The sequence below is a fragment of the Chlorocebus sabaeus genome, chromosome 5, assembly GCF_047675955.1.
Source record: "Chlorocebus sabaeus isolate Y175 chromosome 5, mChlSab1.0.hap1, whole genome shotgun sequence".
In the NCBI taxonomy this organism is placed as follows: domain Eukaryota; kingdom Metazoa; phylum Chordata; class Mammalia; order Primates; family Cercopithecidae; genus Chlorocebus; species Chlorocebus sabaeus.
The window spans coordinates 14,054,975-14,081,682 of NC_132908.1; the positions used below are offsets into that span (position 1 = coordinate 14,054,975).

The window sequence follows — 26,708 nt, forward strand, 5'->3', positions numbered from 1 at the left end:
AGCGAGACTCCGTCTCAAAAATAAATAAATAAATAAAAAATAAAATAAAAATAAAATAAAAGATATCTAGCTGGGTGTGGTGGTTCACCTGTAATCCCAGCACTTTGGGAGGCCGAGGCTGCCGGGTCACTTGAGGCCAGGAGTTCAAGACCAGCCTGGGCAACATGGTGAAACCCTGTTGCTACTAAAAATACAAAAATTACCCAGGTGTGGTGGCGCACATCTGTAATCTACTCCGGAAGTTGAGGCATGAGAATCACTTGAGCCTGACAGGCAGAGGTGGCAGTGAGCTGAGATTGCACCACTGTACTCCAGCCTAGACAACAAAGCAAGACTGCCTCAAAAGAAAAGAAGAACAAATCAGAAATATGTGCTCATTTAAAAACATCACAAAGAAATAAATAGGTAAACCACAGAATCAAAAAAATACACATGCAGCACAGACACCTGACAAAGGCTATGTATCCAGACTACATACAAGAACTATAAGTTAATAGCAAAAAGACAAACAACCCAATTTTAAAAAGGGCAAGAGACTTAAAAAGCCACCTCAATGGTCAACAAGAACATTAAATGGTAGTCAATATCATTAGTCATGAGAAAAATGCAAATTAAAACCACAATGCAATACTGTTTCATTCCCTCTAAGATGACTAAAGTTAAAAGATTGACAGTCAGGTGCAGTGGCTCACACCTGTAATCCCAACACTTTGGGAGGCCGAGGTAGGTGGATCACTTGAGGTCAGGAGTTCGAGACCAGCCTGGCCAACGTGGCAAAACACCACCTCTACTAAAAATACAAAAATTAGCTGGGTGAGGTGGTGCGCATCTGTAGTCGCAGCTTCTCGGGAAGCAGAGGCCTGTGAATCGCTTGATCCCAGGAAGGAGGTTGCAGTGAGCCAAGATCGCGCTACTGCACTCCAGCCTGGAAAAAAGAGCAAGACCTGTCTCAAAAATAAATAAATAAATAAATAAATAAATAAATAAATAAATAAATAAAATTATAAAAGATTAACAGCATGAAATGCTGACAAGGATGTGGAGTAAATAAAACTTACACAATAAAATGGCATATCAAACTCATACTATAAAATGCTATATCCACTTTGGAGAGCTGTTTCTTTGCTCTTATAAAGTTTAACACATACTTAACCTAAAAATCAATAATTCTACTCCTACATAGGCAGACAAAAAAAATTCTCTTACTGAAACATTCACAGCAGCCTTCCTGATAATAGCCCCAAACGAGAAACAATTCAAACGTCCATCATCAAGAGAATGGGGGTAAAATGAATGTTGCACATTTACATAATTAAATACTACTCAACGATTTAAAAAAACTACTGAGACGCAATATCAAGGATGAATTTTAAAAATATATTAAGCAAAAAAGTTAAACACAATGCCAAACGATTCTATTTTTTATAAATTCCAAGAATAGGTGAAACTAATCTTAGAGTGGTAAAAATTTAAAAATGGTTGCTTAGGGTCATGGGAATTGTAGTGGGAATTTGGGATTGTTTGAAAACGGACATAAGAAATTCAAGGGAAATAGAAATGTTACGTATCTCGCTTTGACTGGAGGTTATATGACTGCATAAAACTGTTAAAACTCTTTGAACTAAACATTTACGATCTCTGCATTTTATTTTATCTTAATCATACCCCAATTTCTTTAATCTCTAAAAAACCATTTTTAAAGTACGGAGGGCAATCTGAAATATTAACAGTGATTGTTTCTCGGTGTTGGGATTATGGTTCATTTTTTTTTCTTGTTAATTCACATTGTTCTAAACTTCACAATTTTCTTTTTCTTTTCTTTTCTTTTTTTTTTTTTGTGGCCGGATCTCAGCTCCCTGCAAGCTCCACCTCCGGGTTTACGCCATTCTCCTGCCTCAGCCTCCCGAGTAGCTGGGACTACAAGTGCCCACTACCTCGCCCGGCTAGTTTTTTGTATTTTTTTTAGTAGAGACGGGGTTTCACCGTGTTAGCCAGGATGGTCTCGATATCCTGACCTAGTGATTCGCCCGTCTCGGCCTCCCAAAGTGCTGGGATCACAGGCTTGAGCCACCACGCCCGGCCTTCACAATTTTCTATAATGAACATATATATGTATACATTTTTCCCATTTTCTATATGTGTTTTGTAGTTTCACAAAGATACCAAATGTTGCCAGCATTTATCTTCTACAGGGAGGATTACGGGTGGTAAAAGGAAGTGTGAGTCAAGCATTCTTTCTACAGTAGGCACATGGTTCAGTATCCATAGGATCTGAAAGCTCAGGAGATCAGGCAGAGGCAGTTGTACAGAGAAGAGCAAGGGATGAGACACACACGAGTTCAGTTCTAATCCTGGTTCTCTCACAGAACTACTGAAGAAGACACAGAGCCTCCATCTCCTCATCCCTAAAATGGGAATAAGACATATCCTGGGCCAGGCACAGTGGTTCACACCTATAATCACAGCATTTTGGGAGGCCTAGGTGAGAGCATCACTTGCACCCAGGAATTTGAGATCAGCCTGGGCAATATAGTGAGACCTCATCTCTACAAAATATCAAAAATTAGTCAGGTGTAGTGGTGCGTACCTGTAGTCCCGGCTACTCAGGTTGAGGTTGGAGGATCACTTGAGCCCAGGAGGTCGAAGCTGCAGTGAGCTGTGATTGTGCCACTGCACTCCAGCCTGGGCAACAGAATGAGACCCTGTCTCCAAAAAAAAAAAAAAAAAAAAAAAAAAATCCTGTCTACCTCAAAGAGGTTTTGTGAGGGTTAACCAAAATAGCTGTGGTCTATAAAGCAGTCTCTAAAATACAGGGAATTCAGGTCGTAGCCATTTCTGAAATGATGGGAAAAGTTAGAAACGCCATCTTTCTCAAAAGTCAGATTTAGTACTTACAATCCTATAAGAAGCAGCAAGAAATTGCTAGAACTCTGACCTTGTAAATGAACAGCTGAGAGCCCTTACCTATTGTTGTGGTAATAGTGATTCTGCAGGGCGTAGGGTATGCACTGGGGGTTTAACCGTTTGCTGTCAGCCTCCTTCCAGCCATCTTCAGTCCACTTTCTTTTGATCTGCTTCTCTTCCTGTTTTTTCCCCATATATTCAGCATAGGTTTGGATCCGATAGCTTTCTGCATATTTGCTGGTATTGACAGCTACAAGGAAAAGAAAAAAAAAATGCTTACCAAAGTCTGGCCTAGCCCCAAAGATACCACTTTTGAAATGTGGCCTAAGGTGGTTAGAGGAGCCCCATCAGGCCTGAGATCTGACCCCTGGTTCTGCCACCTGGAAGACAAATGACCTTGGGTATACCCTATAAACTCTTCAAGTCTGAGTTTTCTCATCTGGAAAAAAAAGTCATTGCTCCCCAATCTCCTTTTCAGTGTGAAAGTGCTTTATAAACTGTAAAGAACCATAATGATGTAAGTAAAATACTAATTTTCAAAATATTTGCAGTCAACATTACTATTTGGATATTATTCATTTCCAGAGTAACAAAATGAAAATAAACAAAACACTAAGGAAAAATTGTAAACCCTCACTATTTTCCTCAAATAAAAAGACAACAAAAAACAGTATTGCCAGTGGTGGTGATTACTGTGTCATACACTGAAGATCTGTAAGTCTGTGTGCAGCGTTTTACATGCATTATATCTAATCTTCATAGTACACTTATAAGAGAGGAAATGTTTTCACATGTGAGAAAGCAGGGTCACAGAGGTCAGGGGTTTGCTGCAGACCACCCCTGGGTAAGTGGCAGGGATAAGATGCAAAACCAGGTTCCCCAAACCCTAATACCAGGGTCCTTCTTTTGGTTTTTTTTTTGAGACGGAGTCTTGCTCTGTTGTCCAGGCTGGAGTGCAATGGCGCGATCTCAGCTCACCGCAAGCTCCGCCTCCCGGGTTCACGCCATTCTCCTGCCTCAGCCTCCTGAGTAGCTGGGACTACAGGCACCCGCCACCACGCCTGGCTAATTTTTCGTATTTTTAGTAGAGACGGGGTTTCGCGGTGTTAGCCAGGATGGTCTCGATCTCCTGACCTCGTGATCCACCCCACTCGGCCTCCCAAAGTGCTGGGATTATAGGCGTGAGCCACCGCACCCGGCCCAGGGTCCTTCTTATCACTCTGCACCTCACTCTGGACTCCGCAAAAAAAATTTTTTGGAAGTGCTTTATTATTTTCATTTTGTTATTTGTTATTTTTTTTAAACTATCAGGCTTTATTACCTGTTTTGTTACAATGAGTTTTAAACAAATTTGTACACCCACGTGTCGTCCATCAAGCGAATTAAGATAAAGAACATCCCCCTCACCCTCATGCCTGTTTTTAGACAACCTCCCACCCCTCCTTCACTGGACGAAGGCACCTCAGATGTGTAGCACAATTACGGCATTATCTTCCTCAATTTGATAACTTTGCTGTCACCACTGCTATCATCAGGGCTTAATTTTGCCTTCTCTTGAGCTACCTATAACTGGAATTATACTACATACGCATTTTTTTTTTTTGTATTTTCTTTATCTTATTTCAGTAGTTTTAGGGGAAGAGGTGGTATGTGGTTGCATGGAAAAGTTCTTCAGTGGTGATTTCTGAGTTTTGGTGCACCTGTCACCTGAGCAGTGTACACTGCACCCAATGTACAGTCTTTTATCCCTCGCCCCCTCCTGTCCTTCCCCTGGAGTTTCCAAAGTACATCATTCTTATGCCTTTGCATCCTCATAGCTTAGCTCCCACGTACTCTGCAAATTTAAGACAGCTGCACAATACTTAGGACATGCCTCTGCTCCTTCCGCCTTAAAAGACTGCTAATTCTCCATAATGCGCTCTGGCTGGCAGGGGTACTTGAAAGCTGGGGCTTAATCCCCACTTGGTGTTAATGCTTCAGACTAAGGCCAGGTCAGTTGTGTTCTGATCCCATGCTGCCCCCTCTTCTGAGGCTGCTGTGGATGGATCACGATGGCAGCATGGGAGTGAGGACCAATGATGGCCTCTTGGTGCCCATTTGTTACTTCTGGCTTCCAGTTTGGGCATACGCATTCCTAGCCCACTATCACTGCCAACAACTATTACCCACACTGGCAGTGAGACCATAAGAGCCTGGCCACACTGTTCAGGGCTGCCTTGTACCTGGTAGCTGCAAAATGCCATGATGTCAGAAACAGAATCTGTCTACCTGCACCTAGAAAACCCCTGCGTATGGAATAGTTCTCAATAAAAATGATGTGACTGAATGCAGAGCAGAATACATTGCTGGTGACAAGCATGCAGGCTTTGGGCACGTCGGCACTGGACAAGGGAATCCAGTTTATCAGGGACCTTAAAACAGAGGGAAAGACAACTGTATGAGAGGCAGATGTCCCACATCCGGCACCTGACACATTTTAATCTTCAACTAGGCCAGATTTCATTAAAACTTAGTGCAACAAAGGTTTCTGGAATGTCATGCCCTAAATATTTAGTTATCTAAAAAACAGAACAAAACAGGAAAATACTCTACTTCAGAAAACACAAATTTTTACTAAGAAGTTTGTGTACTTTTAAATATTCACTCTAGAGTTAAAGAGAACAAGAAAAAAAAAAAACCTCAGGCCAGGCGCGGTGGCTCAAGCCTGTAATCCCAGCACTTTGGGAGGCCGAGACGGGTGGATCACGAGGTCAGGAGATCGAGACCATCCTGGCTAACACGGTGAAACCCCGTCTCTACTAAAAAAATACAAAAAACTAGCCGGGCGAGGTGGCGGGTGCCTGTAGTCCCAGCTGCTTGGGAGGCTGAGGCAGGAGAATGGCATGAACCCGGGAGGTGGAGCTTGCAGTGAGCCGAGATCCGGCCACTGCACTCCAGCCTGGGCGACAGGGCGAGACTCCGTCTCAAAATAAAAAAAAAAAAAAAAAAAAAAAAACCTCAAAGTATTAGAGAGGCAGGGCACAGTGGCTCACACTTGTAATCTCAGCACTTTGGGAGGCCAAGGCGGGAGGATAACTTGAGCCCATGGGGTTGAAGACCAACCTGGGCAACACTGTGAGACCCCCCCATGTCTAAAAAAAAAAGTGCTAGAGAATGTTCATATTAAACAATGTCTCCCAAAGAAGTTGAGTGGGTTACTGAAATGTGAGCTCAAAACAGCATGCTCTGCCTCACTCAGGAGATAAGCGGTGAAAGCAGTTGGTTCTGGAGATGTGCTATTGAGTAAAGTTACTCATATCAGAGGGCCACAGAAATACGATCCTTTCCTGAAAATCTTATTCCTTGGAACAGTTGTTTTTCTTACTTTTAATGTGTCATATTTCTGTTATTTTTCACTCATTTACCCAGCCTCCCAACAAGTTATATCCAGTAAACATTGTCCACCCATTCTTCCATGTGGTAACTGCTTACTGAGTGTTTTTGTCCCAGGAACTATGTCAGGTATTTGGTAAATCAAGACACAATCTCCACCCTCTCTTAAAGGTCACCCTGTCACATACCAGATTTATGTAGTGGTGATTTCCCTGAAAGCTTGTGATTCCCTAAGCTTGTGATAGATTAAAATATGTTCATCTATCAATGTGGATATATGAGAACCCATTGGTTCTACCATCATTATTCTGTACTAATTGTTAACCAATGAGCATCTCCTGGATTTTCTTCTATTTCATTTTTTTAAAGAAAGTTCTTCATTTTTATTAATATATTATTTATTTATTTGAGACAGTCTCGCTCTTTTGCCTAAGCTGGAGTACAGTGGCACAATCTAGGCTCATTGCAACCTCCACCACCCAGGTTCAAGTGATTCTCGTGCCTCAGCCTCCTGAACAGCTGAAACTACATGCCAATGCCACCACGCCCGGCTAATTTCTGTAATTTTCATAGAGACAGGGTTTCGCCTTGTTGGCCAGTTTGGTCTCAAACTCCTGGACTGAAGTGATCTGCCTGCCTTGGCCTCCCACAGTGCTGGGATTACGGGTGTGAGCCACCGTGCCCGGCCTGGCTATTGCATCCTTTAATCTAAAAGGTTTATTTTGCAAGCACACCCAAAAGGGATGACACCTGCAATAATCCCTCTGTTGCCAAGTGTGGTCGCTCATGCCTAGAGTCCCAGCACTCTGGGAGGCCAAGGTAGGAGGACTGCTTGAGCCCAGGAGTTCGAGACCAGACTGGACAACAGGGCAAAACCCCGTTCTCTACAAAAAAAAAAAAAACAAAAATTAGCCAGATGTGGTGACTTGAGACTATAGTCTCAGTTATTAGGGAGGCTGAGGTGAGAGGATCGACTGAGCCCAGGAAGTCAAGTCTGCAGTGAGCCATGAGTGCACCATTGTACTCACAGCCTGGGCAACACAGCAAGACCCTACCTTGAAAAAAATCCTTCTCTCAAGTTTAATATGGATTACCAAGTAGGAGAGGAGGCTTGGGTCAATATTCCCCATGAAAGCAAAGGTGATGACAGTGTCATAGAGGAGCTGAGATAATCTATTTAATGGTATCTGATTGTTTTCAATAATTCAGCTCCCAGCTGATAGACAAATGTTACAAACAACTCCCTAACCATGGCGAGGGAATTTATCTGAGTACATTTGGAATTTAGGATCACTTAAAAGGGGAAATAAATAACAGTCTGCTTTTCACTGCTGGCCTCCACGTGGCAATAATTTACCAGCATTCCTTCGAGTCCCAGCAGCTTTGCAGCTCTTGGCCTTTCATCTAGAAGCCAAGCTCTGGCTCGAAGCCACGCCTCTAATGGATGAATCAGCAAAATGAATTGGCTGTCAACTGTGTCCTCCAGCGATTCCAGCTCCCCTGTCAGAAGCAGCATGTAGCAGGCTGCTGGGTAACACTAACCTTTTCCAAATTTGTCAGGGAAATGATTCAAGGCAATCTATTCGTCTTGCCACTTTGTGAAAGCCACTGGGGAACCAAACGTGCCAAGAGTCCTCCCTGTTTCCCTGGAGGTGAGTGGGAGCAGTTCCCTCACATAAGAGTCTCAACCACTCCAGCTTCACTGTGCCTGGTCCATTGTCTCTTGACACTGCATACAGCATAGCATTTAATCTTCGGATGTTCTAGTCACCACACAAATAAAGAGACTGAGCATCAGAGAAACTAAACAGCTTGCCTAAGGTCTTGTAGGTAGGCAACAAAACTGGCTTGGAACCAGGATGTGGTGCGCGCACACACGCGCACGCACACACACACACACACACACACACAATTTTAACAATGTAATACTGCCACATGTCTGCTGTGTATTTATATGCATTTTGTTTATGTAGACAATTAGTTTATAAAATGCTTCCTGTATTAAGGAATTACTTAAAATGTTTAGACTTTTTTTTTTTTTTAAGAACTTTCCACTACTGTCAATCAAAGACTTTTCTAACTAAGTTGATGCATTATGTTTATGAACAGGAAGACAACATAAGATGTAGATTCCTTCCTAAACTGACTTATAGATTTACTGCAACTCCAGCAAAAATATTCCAACATTTTATTTTTTAAACAGCTTCTGTGGAACAGGGCTAACTCATAGGCAGTGTGTCCAGAGTTGGCCTCCAACATTTTAATTAAATATTTAAAAAAATTAAAAGTAAGAAAAAAAAATCTCAGTAGAAAACAACAGTGGTTGTGAGAGCCTGGGGCTGGTGCTGGGGCTGGAATGGGAGAGGAAGTTGACTACAAAGAGCGGGAGGGCATTTTGAGGGTGACAGAACTATTCTATATCCTGATTGCAGTGCTGATTACATTACTGCACGCATTTGCTGAGGCACAGAACTGTACATCATTTTATTATACATCAATTAAACCTCAGTTATTCTGGGAAACCTGAAAGATGAATTCTAAAATTAGAACAAAAGGGCCAACAATAGCTGGGACATTTCTAAAAGAGAATGGAAGGGGGACTTGCTTTACTAGGTAAAAAAGCCTATTGGAAAGCTATAGGAATTGAGACAGTGGAGTCATGGTGCTGAGATAAACTGACCAATGGTACAGAATTCTAAGAGCCTAGAAAAACACGTATACATCTGTGAAACTTTGATATTTGACAGAACGGTTGGGAAAAGGAAAAGCTGGAAAAATTGTTTATCCATAGGAAAAAAAAAAAAAGAAATTGGATTCTTAGTCACACCATGCCGAAAAATTCACTCCAGATGGATGAAGAGCTTAAATGTCAAAAGCAAACTCTGAGAACTTGAAAAGAAAATATAAGTGAGTATCTTTCTGAGCTTGAAGTAGGGAAGAATTTACGAAGATAGAAAAAAGGATAGGCATAAAAGAAAAGATCAATAAGTTTGGCTACATTAATATTAAAGCCTTTGTCCATCAGAAGGCACTTTAAAGGGAAGAAAGGCAATCTATAAACTGGGAGAAGATATCTGTAAGACATTCAACTGACAGGATTAGCACTAGAATACATAAAAACAGTCACAAATTAGTAAGGAAACAACTGCAGAAAAGTTGGCACAAGGTATGAGAAGCACGTACAGTCACTGCACAGGGGGAGGTGTGTGAGGCCAGTGGACATACGCAGAGGTGCTCAGCCACAGACAAAGGCAAATCATGACTATAAAGAGACATGGCTCTATACCTACTGCGTTGGCAAAAATTACAAAAACATTAATACCAATTATTGGGAAGGTGTGGAGCCACAGGATCTCCAGTGGTTGTACGACCATTTTGGAAAACAAGTTAGTGTTTTAAAGGTGATCATTCTCGCTCCCTATGACCCTGCATTTCACTCATGAATAATAAGAGATCAATACAAGAGTTTTCAAAAAAGAACTGTTCATAACAGCTAAAAAGAAAGAGAAAGAGAGGGAGGGCTCCAAATCCTTATCCTTGGGTAAACGGACAAATCTGCGGTACATTCACACAATGGAATGCTGTCTAAGAGAAAATATGAGTGAACTACAGTTACACAGAATAAAATGGATGAATCTCAGTGATGTAACGGTGAATGATAAATGCAATCCCCCTCACGCCCCACAACACACATACATACACACGTGGTGGGGGTGTGTATGAGAGGGAGAACAAAAAATAGCAAGAAGATGATCAGCACAAACTTCAGTAGAATAGCTGGTGCTGGAAGGGAATCAGGAGAACTAGACAGGAGAAGAATAATAGGTAGATGTAATTTATTAGTAATGTTTTAATTCTTTGGTTGAGTGGTGGTTTCACAGATGTTCATTACGTTTTAAACAAACAAAATTTCTAGCGCGCCTGTAATCCCAACTACTCGGGAGGCTGAGGTAGGAGAATTGCTTGAACATGGGACGTGGAGGTTGCAGTGACCCGAGATAGTGCCACCGCACTACAGTCTGGCAACTGAGCGAGACTCAAAAGAAAAAAAAAATTCTAGCTTTTCCATTGTTTACCCTGTCCAACTACTAAAGGTCACTTCTAATACAATTTGCTTAAGTGAGAAGGTCTCTTTAAGATTAGCTCAAACTTACTCCTGTTTCAACATCTTCGGTCCCATGGAAGTGGAGCCACTGAGTGGGACACGTGGTATAAATGTCTACTGTGGCTCAGATGCCAGACTTCAGCCTTGCTCGGCGGCCAAGGGCGTTTTTGCAGTCTGCTTCTTAGAGGGCTGAAACCAGTTTATTGTAGCAACTGTTTGGGGCTGGGGAGGGTGTACTAGGAAACTGCTGAAGCAGTTACACACCATTAGTCCTGCATTTTTTGCCATGGCCATTCTCAGCAAACATCAAGTACTCAATGTCTAAGGGAATTGCCTATATTTGTATTAATCCAATGGTTACAACAAAGAGGACTGGACATGGTGGCTCATGCCTGTAATCCCAGCACTTTGGGAGGCCAAGGCCAGCGGATCACTTGAGTTCAGCAGTTCAAGACCAGCCTGGGTAACATGGTGAAACCCTGTCTCTACTTAAAATACAAAGATTAGCCAGGCATGCCTGTAGTCCCAGATATTTGGAGGGGTGAGGCAGGAGGATTGTTTGAGCCTGGGATGTGGAGGTTGCAGTGAGCTGAGATTGTGCCATTGCACTCCAGCCAAGTTGACAAAGTGAGACCCTGTCTCAAATAAATAAATAAATAAATAAAAATAAAACAAAACCAAGAAAGAGAACTATTTATTGGCTATTTCCTCTGTTAGCAGAGAAAATCCTGTCAGCATTATCCTAGCTTTATAGATAAGGACACTGAGACTCATAAAAAGGGACTGTCCCAAGGTCCCAAAGATTACACATGTATAGGCTGGGACCCCAACCAAAGCCTACATTCTTTCCACTACACCACATGCACTGGAAGGGACCCGGTTTGTGTCACGCAGAGTTAACACAGGCATACATCTGTCTGCAAGGAAGCAGAGTGTGTCCATCTCTCCACCCAACAGCTTTGTGCAAAAGCTGGAAGGAGTCCCTGTGTGATAACCTGGTGTGTTACTCCACGATCAGAAGTGGTGTGTGTCAAGAGTGGCCTCTGCCTACTTCACAGGCCCAAATCCTACTCCTCTAATACCAGCGTGTGCCTTAATGTCAAAGGTGCCCTCTCTGACACCCTTTAAGATGGCCTCTCCTTATTCCCCTCAGAGCAATCACCAGCCTGAGGCCCTAGATCACCACACTGTCATTTCTGATTGTCACCCCATGCCTGGATGACACCAAAGGTTGCTTTGTGTTTGTCTGCTTAATTAAATATGAATATATTAGATACAAAAGTTTTTTCATATTCCATAAAGTTTTGATCAAGTTTAAATTTACAACAGATGGACAGCCTCTCCAATTTACCATATAGAGAATGGATGGTTTTATCAGATTTTGCAAAAGGGCAAACTTTAAAATCTTTAAAGAAAGATACTAGAAATAAAGGAAAACAGAAATACCCAACCCTAATGGTCATTATGAACATTTTCCAAAATGATCTGAGATGTATTTCCCCTCAACCCAACTAAGGAACTAGGCAGATACTAAGTTGCAAAGAGGAATCAGTGATCTAACAGAAACATGGTAAAATGAAGGTATTTCCAACATGCCCAAAGAAGTAAAAATGGGCAGGCAAGCCCAGAAAATGACAGCCTTCCTTTCCACCCTCTCTAGTCCATCCTTCCCCTGCTGACATGATCCATTCTCTTCTGTTAAACCCTTCAGCATCTTCAAGATAAAGTGCAAACTTGCTGGTACACCCAGCCGGTGTACCAGCAAGTTTGCCTCAATAATAACCCAGTTCTGTCCAGCCCTTTCATCTCAGTTCTGTTTTCCCACATTTATTTGTCTCCCAAACAGGGCCAGGTGCTCTTTGAGGGAAGGGATTATACATTATTCATTTCTGTAGCACCTGGAGTTTACCATAGTAGTTTTCCAGGAATTCAATATATGATTATAGGAAGAAAGGAAGAAACAAAACTTCAGGCCAGACGTGGTGGCTCATGCCTGTAAGCCCTGCACCTTGGGAGGCCAAGGTGGGAGGATCGCTTAAGCCCAGGAATTTGAGATCAGCCTGGACAACATAGTGTGACCGCATCTCTACAACATAAAAAATAAAAATAAATTAGCTGGGTGTGGTGGTGCACACCTATAGTCCCAGCTACACAGAAGGCTAAAGTGGGAGGATCACTTGAGCCAGCAAGGTTGAGGCTGCAGTGAGCCGAGACTGCACCACTGTACTCCAGCCTGGGCAACAGACTGAGACCCTATCTCAAAAAAAAAATGAAATAAGTAAATAAATAAATGAATGAATAAATAAAAACAGCTTTTATGTCTGCTGGCAGCCTGTTTCTACTCAAGAGAAAAAACAAGCCAGCATGAGGATACAAACTTACACATTTTTCAGTTAAAAATCCCATGTTGAAGCCTGGTATGTGAAAAAAGTGCCTGGACTAGAAACTGAAGGCCCTGGCTCTGGCTCTAACGGGCAGCTTTGCCTGGGCAGGAAACAGGTCACAGTCACTGACAGCAGAGGCTGACCCACCTGCCTGCTCACACCGTTAGGAGCCAGAGCTTGGGATTCCTTGTCCTTCATGCTTCCTTTCATACCATGGGTGTTTCTCCAACAAAGGCTAATTATGTTTTTAAAAAAGTTCTGAGGCTGGAAGAGTGGAAACTAGGGCAGTGAAAGAGATCCGAGCCCCATAAAAGGGACAGACAGAACTACTGAAGATAATGGAGGACGGCATTCCTTCCTCTCTGCTTTCTCAGGGCCTTCACGACAGTGCCTGACCCATGAGAGGCACTCAGGAAAGGAAAGGAAATGAACCAAGGAAAGGAAGTAGGCTCAAAGGGCCGTGCTTACAGAGACGCAGAGTGCAGAGGAACCTGCAAGAGCAGCGAGGTGTCTACAGACAGCTTCCACAGATCCCATTGCCTGGACCCTCACCATGGTGAGGGCAGGTGCTGTTATCAGCGCTTCACTGACAAGGCAGAAAGTTCCACTGGCACCCAACTAGGATGTAGCAGAACAGGGCAGGGTGTGATCTTGGTTCTGTCACTTAGAACAAGTCAGGCCCTCCACTCTGCTACCTCCCCATCCTTCCCCTCAATTAAATATGGACAGGCATGCATGCCGGCCACTGTTCCCACGTATCACTTCACTTTACAGTTCTCTAATTAAGGCCATGGAAGTGGCAAAGAAAACAGTCTTTACAAACTAGACATGAAGACAATACAATGGTTGTTTAATTATTTAAAACCTACCCAAAGGGAAGCCACAAAGTCAAATGGGAAAACCACAGGCTATGAGGCCACACAGGCCTGGGTTCGAATCCTGCCCAAACCTTAAGTTGTCTGGGGTGAGTTACCTGACTCCCTGGACTTCTCTTTTTTATCCATAAAACAGACATCTCCATCTACCTTACAAAGCTTTTATCACAGGGCCTGAGACACAGTAGGTGCTTAATTAACAAGATTACTGCTGTTAAATCACAAATATATAATTCAGACAAAAAGAACTTTGCCAAAGCCAATATAAGACATTCCATTGCCCTGCATATTCCCAAACAACAACAAAAAACAAAAGAAACCTTTAAAAAAAAAAAAAAAAAAGTCTGAACTATAAATTTCAAAATTTTCCGAGACCAAAATTAGTTAATTTATTTTTTCCCAACTCTCCTGAAACCACCTGTGAAAACATTCATCTCATTCATTCATTTATTATTTATTTATTTTTGAGACAGGGTCTCGCTCTGTTCCCCAGGCTGGAGTGTGGTGGTGTAAACATGGCTCACTGTAGCCTCGAGCTTCTGGGCTCAAGCAATCCTCCCACCTCAGCCTCCTGAGTAGCTGGGACTACAGGTGGAGGCTACAACACCTGGCTGATTGTTGTATTTTCTGTAGAGACATGATTTTGCCATGTTGTCCAGGCTGGTCTCAAATTCCTGGGCACAAGTGATCCACCCGTGTTGGTCTCTCAAAGGGCTGAAATTACCAGCATGACCCACTGTGCCCAGCCATCTCATTCAATAAACACTGGCACCGGGTACTGGGATGCAGCAGTGGGGAGCAGAGATTCCCTGACCTTAAGAAGCCCGCAATCTGGAGGAAGAGTAAAGGAGGTGAAAAGACTGGTAGAGGAACACCAGGTAGGCAGGAATCTAGGTAGGAAATAATTTTAACATGAGCAGGGGCAGCAGAAAAGGTGACAATAAATACAAGCTATTAACAAGCTGACTGAGGGTGGAAGAGCTACCGCTTAGGCTATAAGTTCCCAAGGCTATAATTGGCCCAAGCCGATTGCCTCAGCATTGAATGAATGATGTCACTAAGGAACGCTGCTTTGATTAGCCAGCCTGGTGTTTTTCTTTTTCTTTTTCTTCTTCATGGTTACAGGCTGAGAAGTCAGTCAAAAATTATTAAAGCCACCATTTATTAAATACTTACTATAATGCTTGTAAAGAACTATGCTAACTACTTTCTAAACAAATACAGTTGACCCTCGAACAATACGTGTTTGAACTGCATGGGTCCACTTATATATAGATTATTTTTTCAACCCAACACATTTTGAAAACACAGTCTCTGAGGGATTCAAAACCTGCCTATATAGAGGGTCTCTCATACCCATGGGTTCTGCAGGACTGACTGTGGGACCTAAGCACGTGAGAATTTTGGTATACACAGGGGTCCTGGAACCAATCTCTGGTGGACATTAATGAATGCCTGCATATTTCAATCTCACTTGTTCATTTGTTCATCTATCCATTCATTCATGAACAAACTATCTTCTAAAACTAGGCAGCTGAGGCTGAGAGTGACTCAGGGAGAGAAAGAGTGCACAGACTATCACCCGTGGGCTGAGGGTTAGAAAAGCAGCTTGCTCTGGAGTTTCCCATGGGGAAATGACCACACCAAGGGCTCACGAAAATTTCCCTAAGGAAAAGACACTTGGGTCTTTCCTGAGACAAGGGATGGGAGAGCAGATAGTGTAGAAATTCTAGAGGTGGGGAATTGTGATCCAGGCAGAAGGAGTACGAGGTGACTCATCTGAGAGAGGGACACAGTCTAGACTAAGGATGAATAACCGTAATAGCAAATCCTAGGGAGGAAACAGAAGGGCCGCGGTGCAGCTGGAGCGATGCGCAGAGGTGTGCCACACTGAGGAGTTTAGTCAGGAGGGCCTTGTGGTCATATCTCCTCCTCCTGAGAAAGATTCTGGGAGATCAGCAGGATGCCAGGGTAATTGCAATACAAAGAGAAGGGGCAGTGGCTTGTTAGGATGGAAGAGGTGGGGACACAGAGAAACTACACAGTCCTCCGAGTCCTAGCCTGGACAGTGCAGGGTTGTACCATCTGGGACCAGGGAATAGGATAGTGGGAACACAGGAATGGGGTAGATGGTGGCTTTGAAGTACCTGGGAAACATCGGTGGAAATGTAGGAAGGGCAGAGAGAATCCATCTGGGAATCATTGGCATGAAGGTGGTTCGAGCCCCAAGAAAGGATGGAATTGCTGAGGAGAAGGTGCAGAATAAGCATAGAAGCCTCCCGACTGAACTTAGGAGCACCGGCCTTTAATCCTCATATGGATGGGGAGGGCAGGCATGAGAGCTGGGAAGCTGTGGCCTGAAAAAGAGAAGGGCAAACCTAGGGATTCAGTAAAACATTGCTTCAAGGAGGAAGAAGAGGCCAGGTACGGTGGCTCACAACCGTAGTCATCAACACTTTGGGAGGACAAGGTGAGAGGATCACTCGTGTTCATGGGTTTGAGGCCAGCCTGGGCAACACAGTGAGACTCCCCAGTCTCCACTAAAAAAAAAAATTAGCCAGGCATGCTGGTGCACACCTGTAGTCCCAGCTACTCAGGAGACTGTGCAGGAGGATCGTGAGCCCAGGAGTTTGAGGCTGTAGTGAGCTATGACCACACCACTGCACTCCACATTCCAGCCTGGGTCACAGAGTAAGACTCCGTCTCCAAAAAAACAAAGAAGTCAGGGTACTGAGCACTCAGGCAAGGTGAGAAGACTGCCTGGTGGGTGTGGCAAGGGGGTCAGTGGGTCTTCAGTAAGAACAGGCTCAGTGGTGTGGGGACCACAGCGAGAGGAGAGTGAGCGAGGAACCACGGCAAGGGTGGTGACTGCAGATGCTTCGAATTCTGAAAAGGAAGGAAAGATTTGGGAGAAGAGGCGAGCTGGGGTTGTGGGAGTTCTTCTGGACAGGTGGAAGGGATTCTGCCCATGGGTGGGCATGGATAAGATGTAGCACAAGGGCCCCTGAGAAGGGACTTGGAGCACATGGTAGGGACACATGTCTGACAGAGGCAAAGAAAGAGGGAGGTGTGTGCGTGGACAGCTTTGTGAATCTGGGGGCAGGAAGCTGCACCTGGGAGCCGGCGGTTTCCGGTTTCCTCTGTAAAGGGGTCGAGGTTGAGGGAGGGGAGGGATCTTCCCAAAAGCACCAGGGCCGGAACCTGGGAAGACAGGAAGAGCAGAAGAGGCCATGGAGCTTGCACCTGATAATGTCCCTGCCAGAGATGTGACCTTCCAACTAGCGCTAACAATCTGCCCAATGCTCTTTCTCTCCTCAAAATCACCCCACAAGGTGGGTAACAATTCTACTTCCACAGTCAAGCAAACAGGGGCCGAGAGAGGTTGAGTGGCCCGCCGAAGATGGTGATTCTGACAGCAGAGCTGGGGTGTGAAGCCCGAGCTCCCTGACCCTGATGCAAGCTGCTGATGACAACTTTAACCTGCCCCTCAAAGCAGTCAACAGAGCCACTGTGCTCACACCCAGCCCAACACACAAAAGGCTTTCCCAAGTGCTGACACAGTAGCTTAAGAAGTGGGTAGTGAAGTGCAGAAAGTAAGAAGGAATTTATGATGGCATCAAGTAGAAGCAGATGGGAGTTCAGAAAAAAGTTTAGAACTATTACTTAAAGGAAAAAAAAAAGCAGAAGAAAACCTTCTTTTTTTAAAAGACGAAACACAACTTAAAATAGACTTGGGAAACAATTCCATACTTAACAGTCTTGAGGAAGTTGACAGACAGCTGAAAGACCTAAGCAATTTACAACATTCTTCACACTTCATGGGAGAAAATTAAGATTGATGTCTCAACTACACAAGAATAATTTAAGGTAAAATCAAAGATCTGCTAGATCATGTGAAATGGCAGATCCTAAACGTCAAGAAGTCTGAATAAATTCCACTCCAGGGAAGACTAAATAGTACACGGTTTAGTTAATGCTGTATCTTTAAGGTCTGCTTATTACATATCATAAAGAAGTACAAACAGATACCAATCATGGTTTATCGGGCGGTTACTAAGCACCAGGTACTCTACTATCTCTAATCCTAACACGTTATTCTATATCCTAACACGTTAATCTATTTTCTTCCATCTCTAATCCTACCCCTGTAAAGCAGTCTTATTTTGAATATGACAGAACAGTGCCTGAGACATGTTAAAATAACTTGCCTGATGTCACCGTGCTGGACTGCCATGCACAGCCGGTACTTAACCTGTTGTTGACGCCCCTTCCCCTGCCTGAGGGATTCCCAATTTAATGCCAGCATACAGCCTGCAATAGGTTTTAAATTGTAACAGTATCACTAAACAATACCTACTTATATTACATGAAACCCACTCTGGTATGTCCTTTTCGTCGACTTTCTCCCCTCTTTTTTTTTAATGCTGGCATCTACCAGCATTGATTTCCTGACCCACTAAACAGGCCCTGCCTGACCTGAACTCTATAAAACACCACAGCTCACTGACACCCACCATTCAAAACAGCATTACTATGCGACAATGTGCTTTGTGTTCTAAAAGGTTAATCAACAAAAGAACATTTAGGACACAACCTCATCACAGCCTGCGTGTAACTGAAGCGCTGGCTGGAGGTAGTGGCTGCATCTACAGATTCAAGTTGGGTCTTTCAACTGGACTAGTTCTCAGGAACTTCGGATGCCAGGTACAAATATACACCTAACAGGCATACACACACCTGCATTGAGACAACACTTTTGAACCCAGCTAACTTTGGCAACTTGTTGGGCTGTTTGTGAAGTATTAAATCTGCCACAATATTAGTGATACGGTGATAAAGCACAGTGCTCCATGTTTCTTCTACTTCCCATAGCCATGTATGCAAACAGCCTGACAAAGCAGCACATGTTTTAAGGCTTACAGGTTTCGGCAGTTGAAGAGCGTAGTCTGTTTGTGAGTAAGCTAATATAGGAGCTGCTGGGCTGCACTATTTACACTTTCATTAAATGTGTCTCTGTGGATGTTTTGAAGTGGTTTTCATCTGATAAAAGAATTTACTGGCCGGGTGCGGTGGCTCACGCCTGTACTTTGGGAGGCCAAGGCAGGTGGATCACGAGGACAGGAGAGCGAGACCATCCTGGTCAACAGGATGAAACCCTGTCTCTACTAAAAATAAAGAAATGAGCTGGGTATGGTGGCGTGTGCCTGTAATCCTAGCTACTCAAAAGGCTCAGGCAGGAGAATCGCTTGAACCAGGGAGTCGGAGGTTGCAGTGAGCTGAGATGGTGCCATTGCACTCCAGCCTGGCAACAGAGGGAGACTCCATCTCAAAAAAAAAAAAAGAGAGAATTTACTTACACCTCATGACTCAGCTTATTCATTAACCAAGTGAAACCCCCGAGGAGAGGAGGGGAACTGGAGAAACAGAATGATGGGTCCTTATCAGCCAAGCAGAGCTGAGCTAGCTCACCTCTGAGGTGAGTCATGGCCCCTTGGAGGAAGGGTGTTGGTTACCAAAAGCAGCCTCTCCCAACCTATTAAAGAAAGAGTCACAGCAATTCCATATCAATTGTAAATGGGACAATTTTGTCTCTGGTTCCCTTTAACCATCCCTTGCCATGCTCCCAGCATTGGAAGCACTCAGCGCTTTCCTGATGTTGCCAGGATGCTGTACTATGAACAAGAGTCCTCTTCCTAGGCCTGCCTCTCACCTCTTCCCACCCGCTAGCCCTGCAATCCACCTACAGATGCAGAGCAGCTCCAGGTCACATCACACACGATCTGTCACCACCAAGAAGGTTTGAAAAAATGCCAACACCACCTCCTTGAACACCAGGCCAGATCCTCCGTGCCTTCATGGAGCCCTGTGCCTGTGCTTCCCATCCTCTGTGGAGACAGAACAGTTTATTTTAAAGGAAGGGAATGAAATCCTCTCTCCAGACTACAGGTTGCCTTGGGACGATGAAATGTACTTGTTGTAACTGGCAATATTTGACTTCGGAAGAGTCACACTTCTTAAAAAAAAAAAAAAAAAAAGAGTCACACTTCTCCAAAAGGGAAATAGATAAAGAATGAAGATGTTATTTTTATTTTTCACATCAATTTTACTCTTTGCCTTGATGAGATGATGTGCCCAATGACTAATTTATTGTATTGGTGAGTTCTATCTAGAACCTACACACTGAAACCCCAAGGATCACCAAATGTCCCCGAATGGTGGCGCAAATCTGAGTAACAATTGTTTTGATTTTAAAGTCCCATCCTGCCTGGGCATTTAACACAATGATTCTACACTTGTATTGTTATTTCTGCTTTTAAATGACCACATCACTTCCTTGTAGATTTGGGATTTTAGAAGGACTATTCTAGCTCTTTATTTTCTTTTTCCTTAAGTAAGCTGCTTCCCTGTTACAGGGGCTGTTGCTGCTGACATCAGACCTAAAAACAGCATTCAGATCTGAACTGGAGCAGGTTAGGCCGCTAGGAGAGGAAGCAAGATGAGTGACATTACTCTTGAGTCTAATACAGGTAATACAGAGGGGTGGGAGAAGGAGAAAGAAGGAAGAGAGAGAGAGAGAGAGAGAGAGAGAGAGAGAGAGAGAGAGGGACAGAGAGAGGAAGTGGGAGGAGACAGTGAGCCTGCAGGAGAATCAGGGAAAGCGAACTTTTCCCATTTGCTGAGGAACTGTTTTTATCAATAGAAGGTTGCAACTCCCAAACTTCAAAGAAGTAACAAGTTCTTCACCACTCCTGGACATTAAAAGGATCTGTGAAATTCTCTGCTAGCAGGAGAATAGGATTTTTAAAAAAGTGATACTGGCATTGTTCAGCTTTCTAGACTCAAGTCATTAAATCTCTAAATTGTTCTAAGTATTCATTTTGCTCTCTACATTCTAAAGAGAAATTAATGTAGAGCTTTTTTGTCTATTTAAACATTCGTTGTAAAACCAACTGGTTAGATAAAAAAGTCAAGCCAAAAAGAGATAAATATAAAAAACTAAAACAAGCCAGGTGAAGAGGCACGTGCCTGTAATCCCAGCTACTCAGGAGGAGGAGGCGGGAGGATCACTTGAACCCAGGAGTTCAAGTCCAGCCTGGGCAACAAAGGGAATCTTGCCTCCCAAAATTTTTTTAAATAAAAACAATATTAATGCAATGGCAAGTGTGATATTATAACATGTCAAAGTATTTTTGAATATTTTATAACATCGTATTTTAAAATTCTCAGTGACCTGAGAGTTTTCTACAATGTCAAAATACTCAACACAAATTAGGAAACTGAAAAACAACTTCTGAAAGTCATGTATACGTATAGCAGAACACAGAATGTTTTCTTTCATTTTTTGTTTTTTGAGACACAGTCTCACTCTGTCACTCAGGCTGGAGTGTAGTGTCACAACCATGGTTCACTGCAGCCTCAACTTCCCAGGATTAAGCTATCCTCCTACTTCAGCCTCTCGAGGAAATGGGACTACAGGAGCATGCCATCATGTCCGGGTAATTTTTAAATTTTTTGTAGAGGTGGGATCTTACTGTGTTGCCAGGACTGGTCTTGAACTCCTGGGCTTAAGGAATTCTCCCGCCTCAGCCTCCCAAAGTGCTGGGATTACAGGCGTGAGCCGCTGTGCCTAGCTTAGAATGGTTTCTGATTGATAATGGAATGCTGCAAATTTTATCTTTTACTTTTTTTTTTTTTAGACAGGGTCTCACTATGTTACCCAGGCTGGAGTGCAATGGCTATTCACAGGTGTGATCACAGCTCACTGCAGCCTCAAACTCCTGGATTCAAGCAACCTTCCCAAGCAGCCAGGGCACAGGCACGTGCCACCAAGCCTGCCTACTCTTGTGGTTTTTATAAAGTACTCTCTACATTTCTTTCCCTAGAAAAAAATATTACCACCTTTTAGATTCTAATTCTAAAGTCCTACATCTAATGCCTCCAGCATAAGCAAAGTCTCATTTTAAAGCAAGTCTAATGAATGAATTTGCTTCTACTGCCTTTGCATATGCTGAGATTTTGATGGAGGAAAAAAAAAAGTACCTGAAAACAGCTTTCGTGGAACCCAGCTCTAAAGCTCCACAAACCACATTTTTCCAGTGAGCTCACAGATAGCATCCTGTGTCCTATGCCAGCTTAGGGCAGCAGTTAGAGGCCTTTACCAACAGAAAAGAAAAAGCCTAGCTTGCTTCTAAGGCTACACCCAGATCTGTTCTGCCAAAATCAAATCTGTGGCAAGCAGGTCCATGGCTACAGACTCTTCTGCTATGAGGCACCCAGGGAAATAGTCCAGAGGTCTGAATAGCAAACGAAATAATTTTAACTAATATAAAAAAGACCATCTTTTCAGTAATTAATTCCCTCAAGGACATGATATGGAAGTCAACTATCCAGCTTCCACCTTTACATAGTATACAAATGAGAAAAGCGAGCAGGTTGGTTGCAGTGGCTCATGTCTGTATCTCAACACTTTCAGATTATTTGAGCCTGCCCAGGAGTTCGAGACCAGCCTGGGCAAAAGAGTAAGACCCCATCTTTACCAAATAATAATAATAATAATAATAATAATAATAATAATTAGTCCGGAGTGGTGGTGTGCGCCTGTAGTCCCAGTTACTTGGGACGCTGAGGTGGGAGGATCACTTGATTGCACCACTGCACTCCAGCCTGGGAAACAAAGCAAGACTCTGTCCCAAACAAACAAACAAACAAAACTAGAAAGAAAAAAGGAATGAATGTTAAAATGTAGGCAGAGGCATGAAAACTAGAAAAAGAAAGTCAGCTTGCAGAGCCAAGTTTATCTCTTACCCCACCGTGATGTGGTTGGCCAATAGTTGATAGAAGGCTTTTTGGTATAGTAGGTAGAAACAAACCCCACCAACTCTCAGGTTACCAGGCAATGTGCCACCATGTTATTAAAGCTGTCATGGTGAGAGTCCCTGGACAGGCAGCCCGCTGGAATGCTGAGTCATCTGTTCCCCCGCTCACAGCTGGCATTCTCCCCAGCACATGCTCTGCCCACAAGCATGCTCTTTGGTGAATGCATTAGGAAGTAGTTACCTGAATGTATCCTGAAAATCACAGACAAGGCACTAAAACCACACCCATTGGAGCCTGTTCTGTCACAACTCAAGCCAGAGTGCAGGCATAAATCACTGCCATTTCTGGAAATAGCACAGGCACACCTTGCACTCAGCTCTCTAGAGGCCTTAGCTAAATGCTGTTTACATTATTTTTTAAAAATGTTTTTTTGACTGGTTCAGGATTTAAAAGAGTTAACAAACATCATATGAGCAGAAAGCACAATGGAATGAGTGTGCATTCTCTGGGGCAGACAGCTCTACTATTGGAAGGCCACATGCCTCTCTGGGCAACTGTTTTCTTATCTTTGAATTGAGGTGCTTTCCACAGTTGGTTTCAGGGAAAGCATCTAAGACTGGAGTCACAACAGAGTATTCATGTGTGGGGAAAGGGGTGGGGACGCTAAAGTTGAACTTTGCTTTTAGTTAAAATTACCCTTGAAACTTCTTTCTTCACACTGGAGAACATGCATCTCTCAGCGAAGCCAACACAGCTGGTTTTTCCAACACACTACTGGTTCTCCTCTAGCACATCAGAGGAAGAAGATGGCTTGCATGTGAGCACCATGTTATTAAACACACATGCACACACATGCATGAACACACATTGTTTATAACTAGCAAGAAGCCTGCTACAAGAAGAGTGTGAAAATTGATATTCACAAGGAAGGGGAAGAATCTACATCTCCCATTTCATCTCCAACTCACTGGAATACATACTTTTGCTGAGTGGAGTGACAAGCAAAACCAGTCTCACACCCTAAAAAACAATTAGCCTCATCAAGTACATTTGAATTCACACAAGTTTTAAAATGTTACGATGTAACTCTACTTGGTACCTAGCAAATATATGATCTAAGCCCCTGTGCCTGTCCTCTGATCACAAGTACCCAAGCTAGTTCTCTGAAGACAAGGAAGATGTTTTAGCTATTCTATACCTGCAGTGATATTTCTCCAGGAGAGAACAGCTAATACAGCTACTTCTCTCTGCTTCCGAACAGCCCTGGGCTTGCAATTACTACAAGCCACTGAAGAACCATGGCTTAACTTCTCAGGACATGGATTTTACTAGAGATCAGGGAGGAAAAATTAAATAATTAATCTGGCAATTTAAAAAAATAGTATTAAAGTAAAATGGACATATTGTAGAATAGCATTTTTAAAAAAATTATGACAATGGTTTAAATAAAATATAAGACTGTAGAGAAATTTCAACTTGTGCCCCGCCTTCACTCTGCTGTGTCCCTGAGTGCTCCTATCTGCTCTGCTTTGGTGTTGGGGGGCTTCATAGAAGTTTGAGAATAACCTCCTCCCACAGAGGCACTGATGTTAGCTGAATGGATTCTCCTTTCTGGGGAATGAGAACACCAGAAAGGAGAAGAGACTCCCACCTTCTCTTCTTGGCAGCAAGGAGGTGAATGTAATGTCCATACAAGGGTAGTTTACACAGGTCAATTTGTACTCTAGGTGCACAAACAACACTTAGGGAGCTGTAAGGAGTTCTCTGTGGTTAGAAGCAATTCTGAAAAGAGCTGACTCATATGAGAAAAGGGTAATGCAATATCTGTTTCTTTTAGCAAAGGTGATAGAAATGCACGAATCATGAATATGTCATGCAAGGAAAGATGAGGGCAGCCTAAGCTGAGAAGGTGTTCAAATAAATCTCTTGTTTGAAAGGGATTATGATATCACTCTTTTCCCTGCCTACCTGTAGACACAACAGAAAGGTGGGAATCCTGTCTTATAAATTCAGGTTCTGGCCCTCATTCGCCCTACAAGTATTTCTTGGCCAAGGTGAAGTGGTCACTCGTGCATCTACCAAAATGGTCTGGACCACTGACTGGGCAGGCTCTGAGCAGCACGGTCACCTGCCTTAGGGTGGTAGCTATCATTCTCTGAGATTATATCACACGTAGTACACGCTGCCAGTGCTGTAGGCTCTGTTACCCTCACTTTATAGAGAAAACTGAAGACCCTGTTGAATGACTTGTCCAAAGTCTTGCAACTGGTATAAGGAGAACTGGAATACAAATTCAAGATGTTTCGATCACACATGGCTGCAAGGAGCTGATGTCAAGGAAGATACAAAGTAATGGCCATCTACTCTGCTAGCAGATGGTGGTAAGCTGTTCTTAGAAGCAGTGAACCAAGGGCATGATATCAACAGTCCTTGTGTGTGCATTCTTCAGCAGAGAGGTCTACTGACTGTCAGTGAGTGTTCTGTCTAAACGAGAAGGGGCTTAGAGAGGATCATATCCTTTGACCTAGTAATTCCTCTTTTAGGAAATCATCTGAAAACAATCTGAAATGATGACTAATTTTTAATGCACAAGGATATACAAATTTTTGAATTAAAAATGTTTTTAAAACACAAATGTTTAATAGTAGGACAAGAGTTAAACTATGCTATTCATATTCATTAAAAATTATGTGAGGTTGAGGTGGGCTGGCGCGGTGGCTAACACCTGTAATCCCAGCACTTTGGGAGGCTGAGGTGGGGATATCATGAGGTCAGGAGTTGGAGACCAGTCTGGCCAACATGGTGAAACCCTATCTCTAATAAAAATACAAAAAATTAGCCAGGCATGATGGCGTGCACCTGTAATCCCAGCTACTCGGGAGGCTGAGGCAGGAAAATAGCTTGAACCCAGGAGGTGGAGGTTGCAGTGAGCAGAGGTTGTGCCATTGCACTCCAGCCTGGGTGACAGAGCAAGACTTCATCTCAAAAAAATAAATAAATAAAATAAAATAAAATAAAAACTATGTGAGGGAGAAAGTAGGGAGAGGGGAGGAAAAAATATGCTTTCAAGAGAATAATAAACAAGCAATACATAATCAATAAATTATCTGGCTAGTTATTTGGGAAAAAGTAACATGAATGCCTCTCTCATAGGTTATATCATTGATTCAATCAACAAATATTTGCTGATCACCTACTATTTTACGCATTGAGAAAAACTTACAATAAAAAAATCTTTGCCCTCCTAAGACAATTCGTTGAACAGTATAGTTTCACATGTGTATTTTCCTACATGTATGTTAAGCCTCCATTTAAAAGTTAAAATAAAAAGCCTGACTTCATGGATTTTACATTCTAATGGTGAGATATTGACACTAAACACAAAAGTAAAACATACAGTGTACGTGCAGTGCTATGGAGAAAACAAAAAGCAGGCAGTACTGAGATATGGGTTGTGATTTTAAATTAAGTGGTCAGGGAAAGTCTTACTGATAAAGTTACCACATAACAATGCAAGATGCCAAATTTCAGATAAATTACATATTATTGTTTAGTATACCATGCAATATTTGGGACATAGCTATTTTAAGCAAAATCTGGCAATCCTACTTAATGAAAGTCAAGTGAACAAACCTCATTCCTAATAAATTAAATGCTTAATGCTTCTGAACAGGACACTAAAGCCAGAAACTATAAAAAAATAAACTGACAGACGTACTATGGAAAATGTAAAGCTTTGGTATAGCAACATAGACTAGATTAAGAAGAGCTGGACACAGTGGCACATGCCTGTAGTCCCAGCTCCTCCAGAGGCTCAGGTGGGAGGACCTTGAGATTAGGAGTTCAAGGCTGAGGCTGTAGGGTGCTATAATCACACCTGTGAATACTGGGTAACATAGCAAGACTTTGTCTCTTAAAATACACACACACACACACACACACACACAAACTGTACAACAAATTGGGACAAATATTTGCGAAATACAAAACTCAGGATTAATCTAAGCATCATTTTCTCATAAAACGAGGGGAAGGGGAAGATACCTGTAGTTCATACAATTACAAGGATTTCAGAACCGTGTCTTGTACCTAATAACCAATGGCTCATTAAATGTAATAAATGATAATCATGATGTAGGTGTACTTATAAATCAGCAAGAAAAGCACACAATTCACAAAATAATAACAACCAATTAAACTTTTGAAAATAATTCTAGTGTCAGCTTAGGCAACATGTGAACTAAAATTTGA

At 42.8% G+C, this 26,708-nt stretch overlaps 1 protein-coding gene across 2 annotated transcripts in view; it reads right to left on the bottom strand.

The window, feature by feature from the left end:
* The window catches only part of PARN (poly(A)-specific ribonuclease), a 198,906-nt gene that overhangs the window by 46,578 nt on the left and 125,620 nt on the right, over nucleotides 1-26,708 (bottom strand). For both annotated transcript variants that reach the window (XM_007986336.3, XM_037989833.2), the window contains one exon: nucleotides 2,965-3,154. In XM_007986336.3, the coding sequence (XP_007984527.1) occupies nucleotides 2,965-3,154 (190 nt within the window). The remainder of the gene's footprint in view (nucleotides 1-2,964; nucleotides 3,155-26,708) is intronic.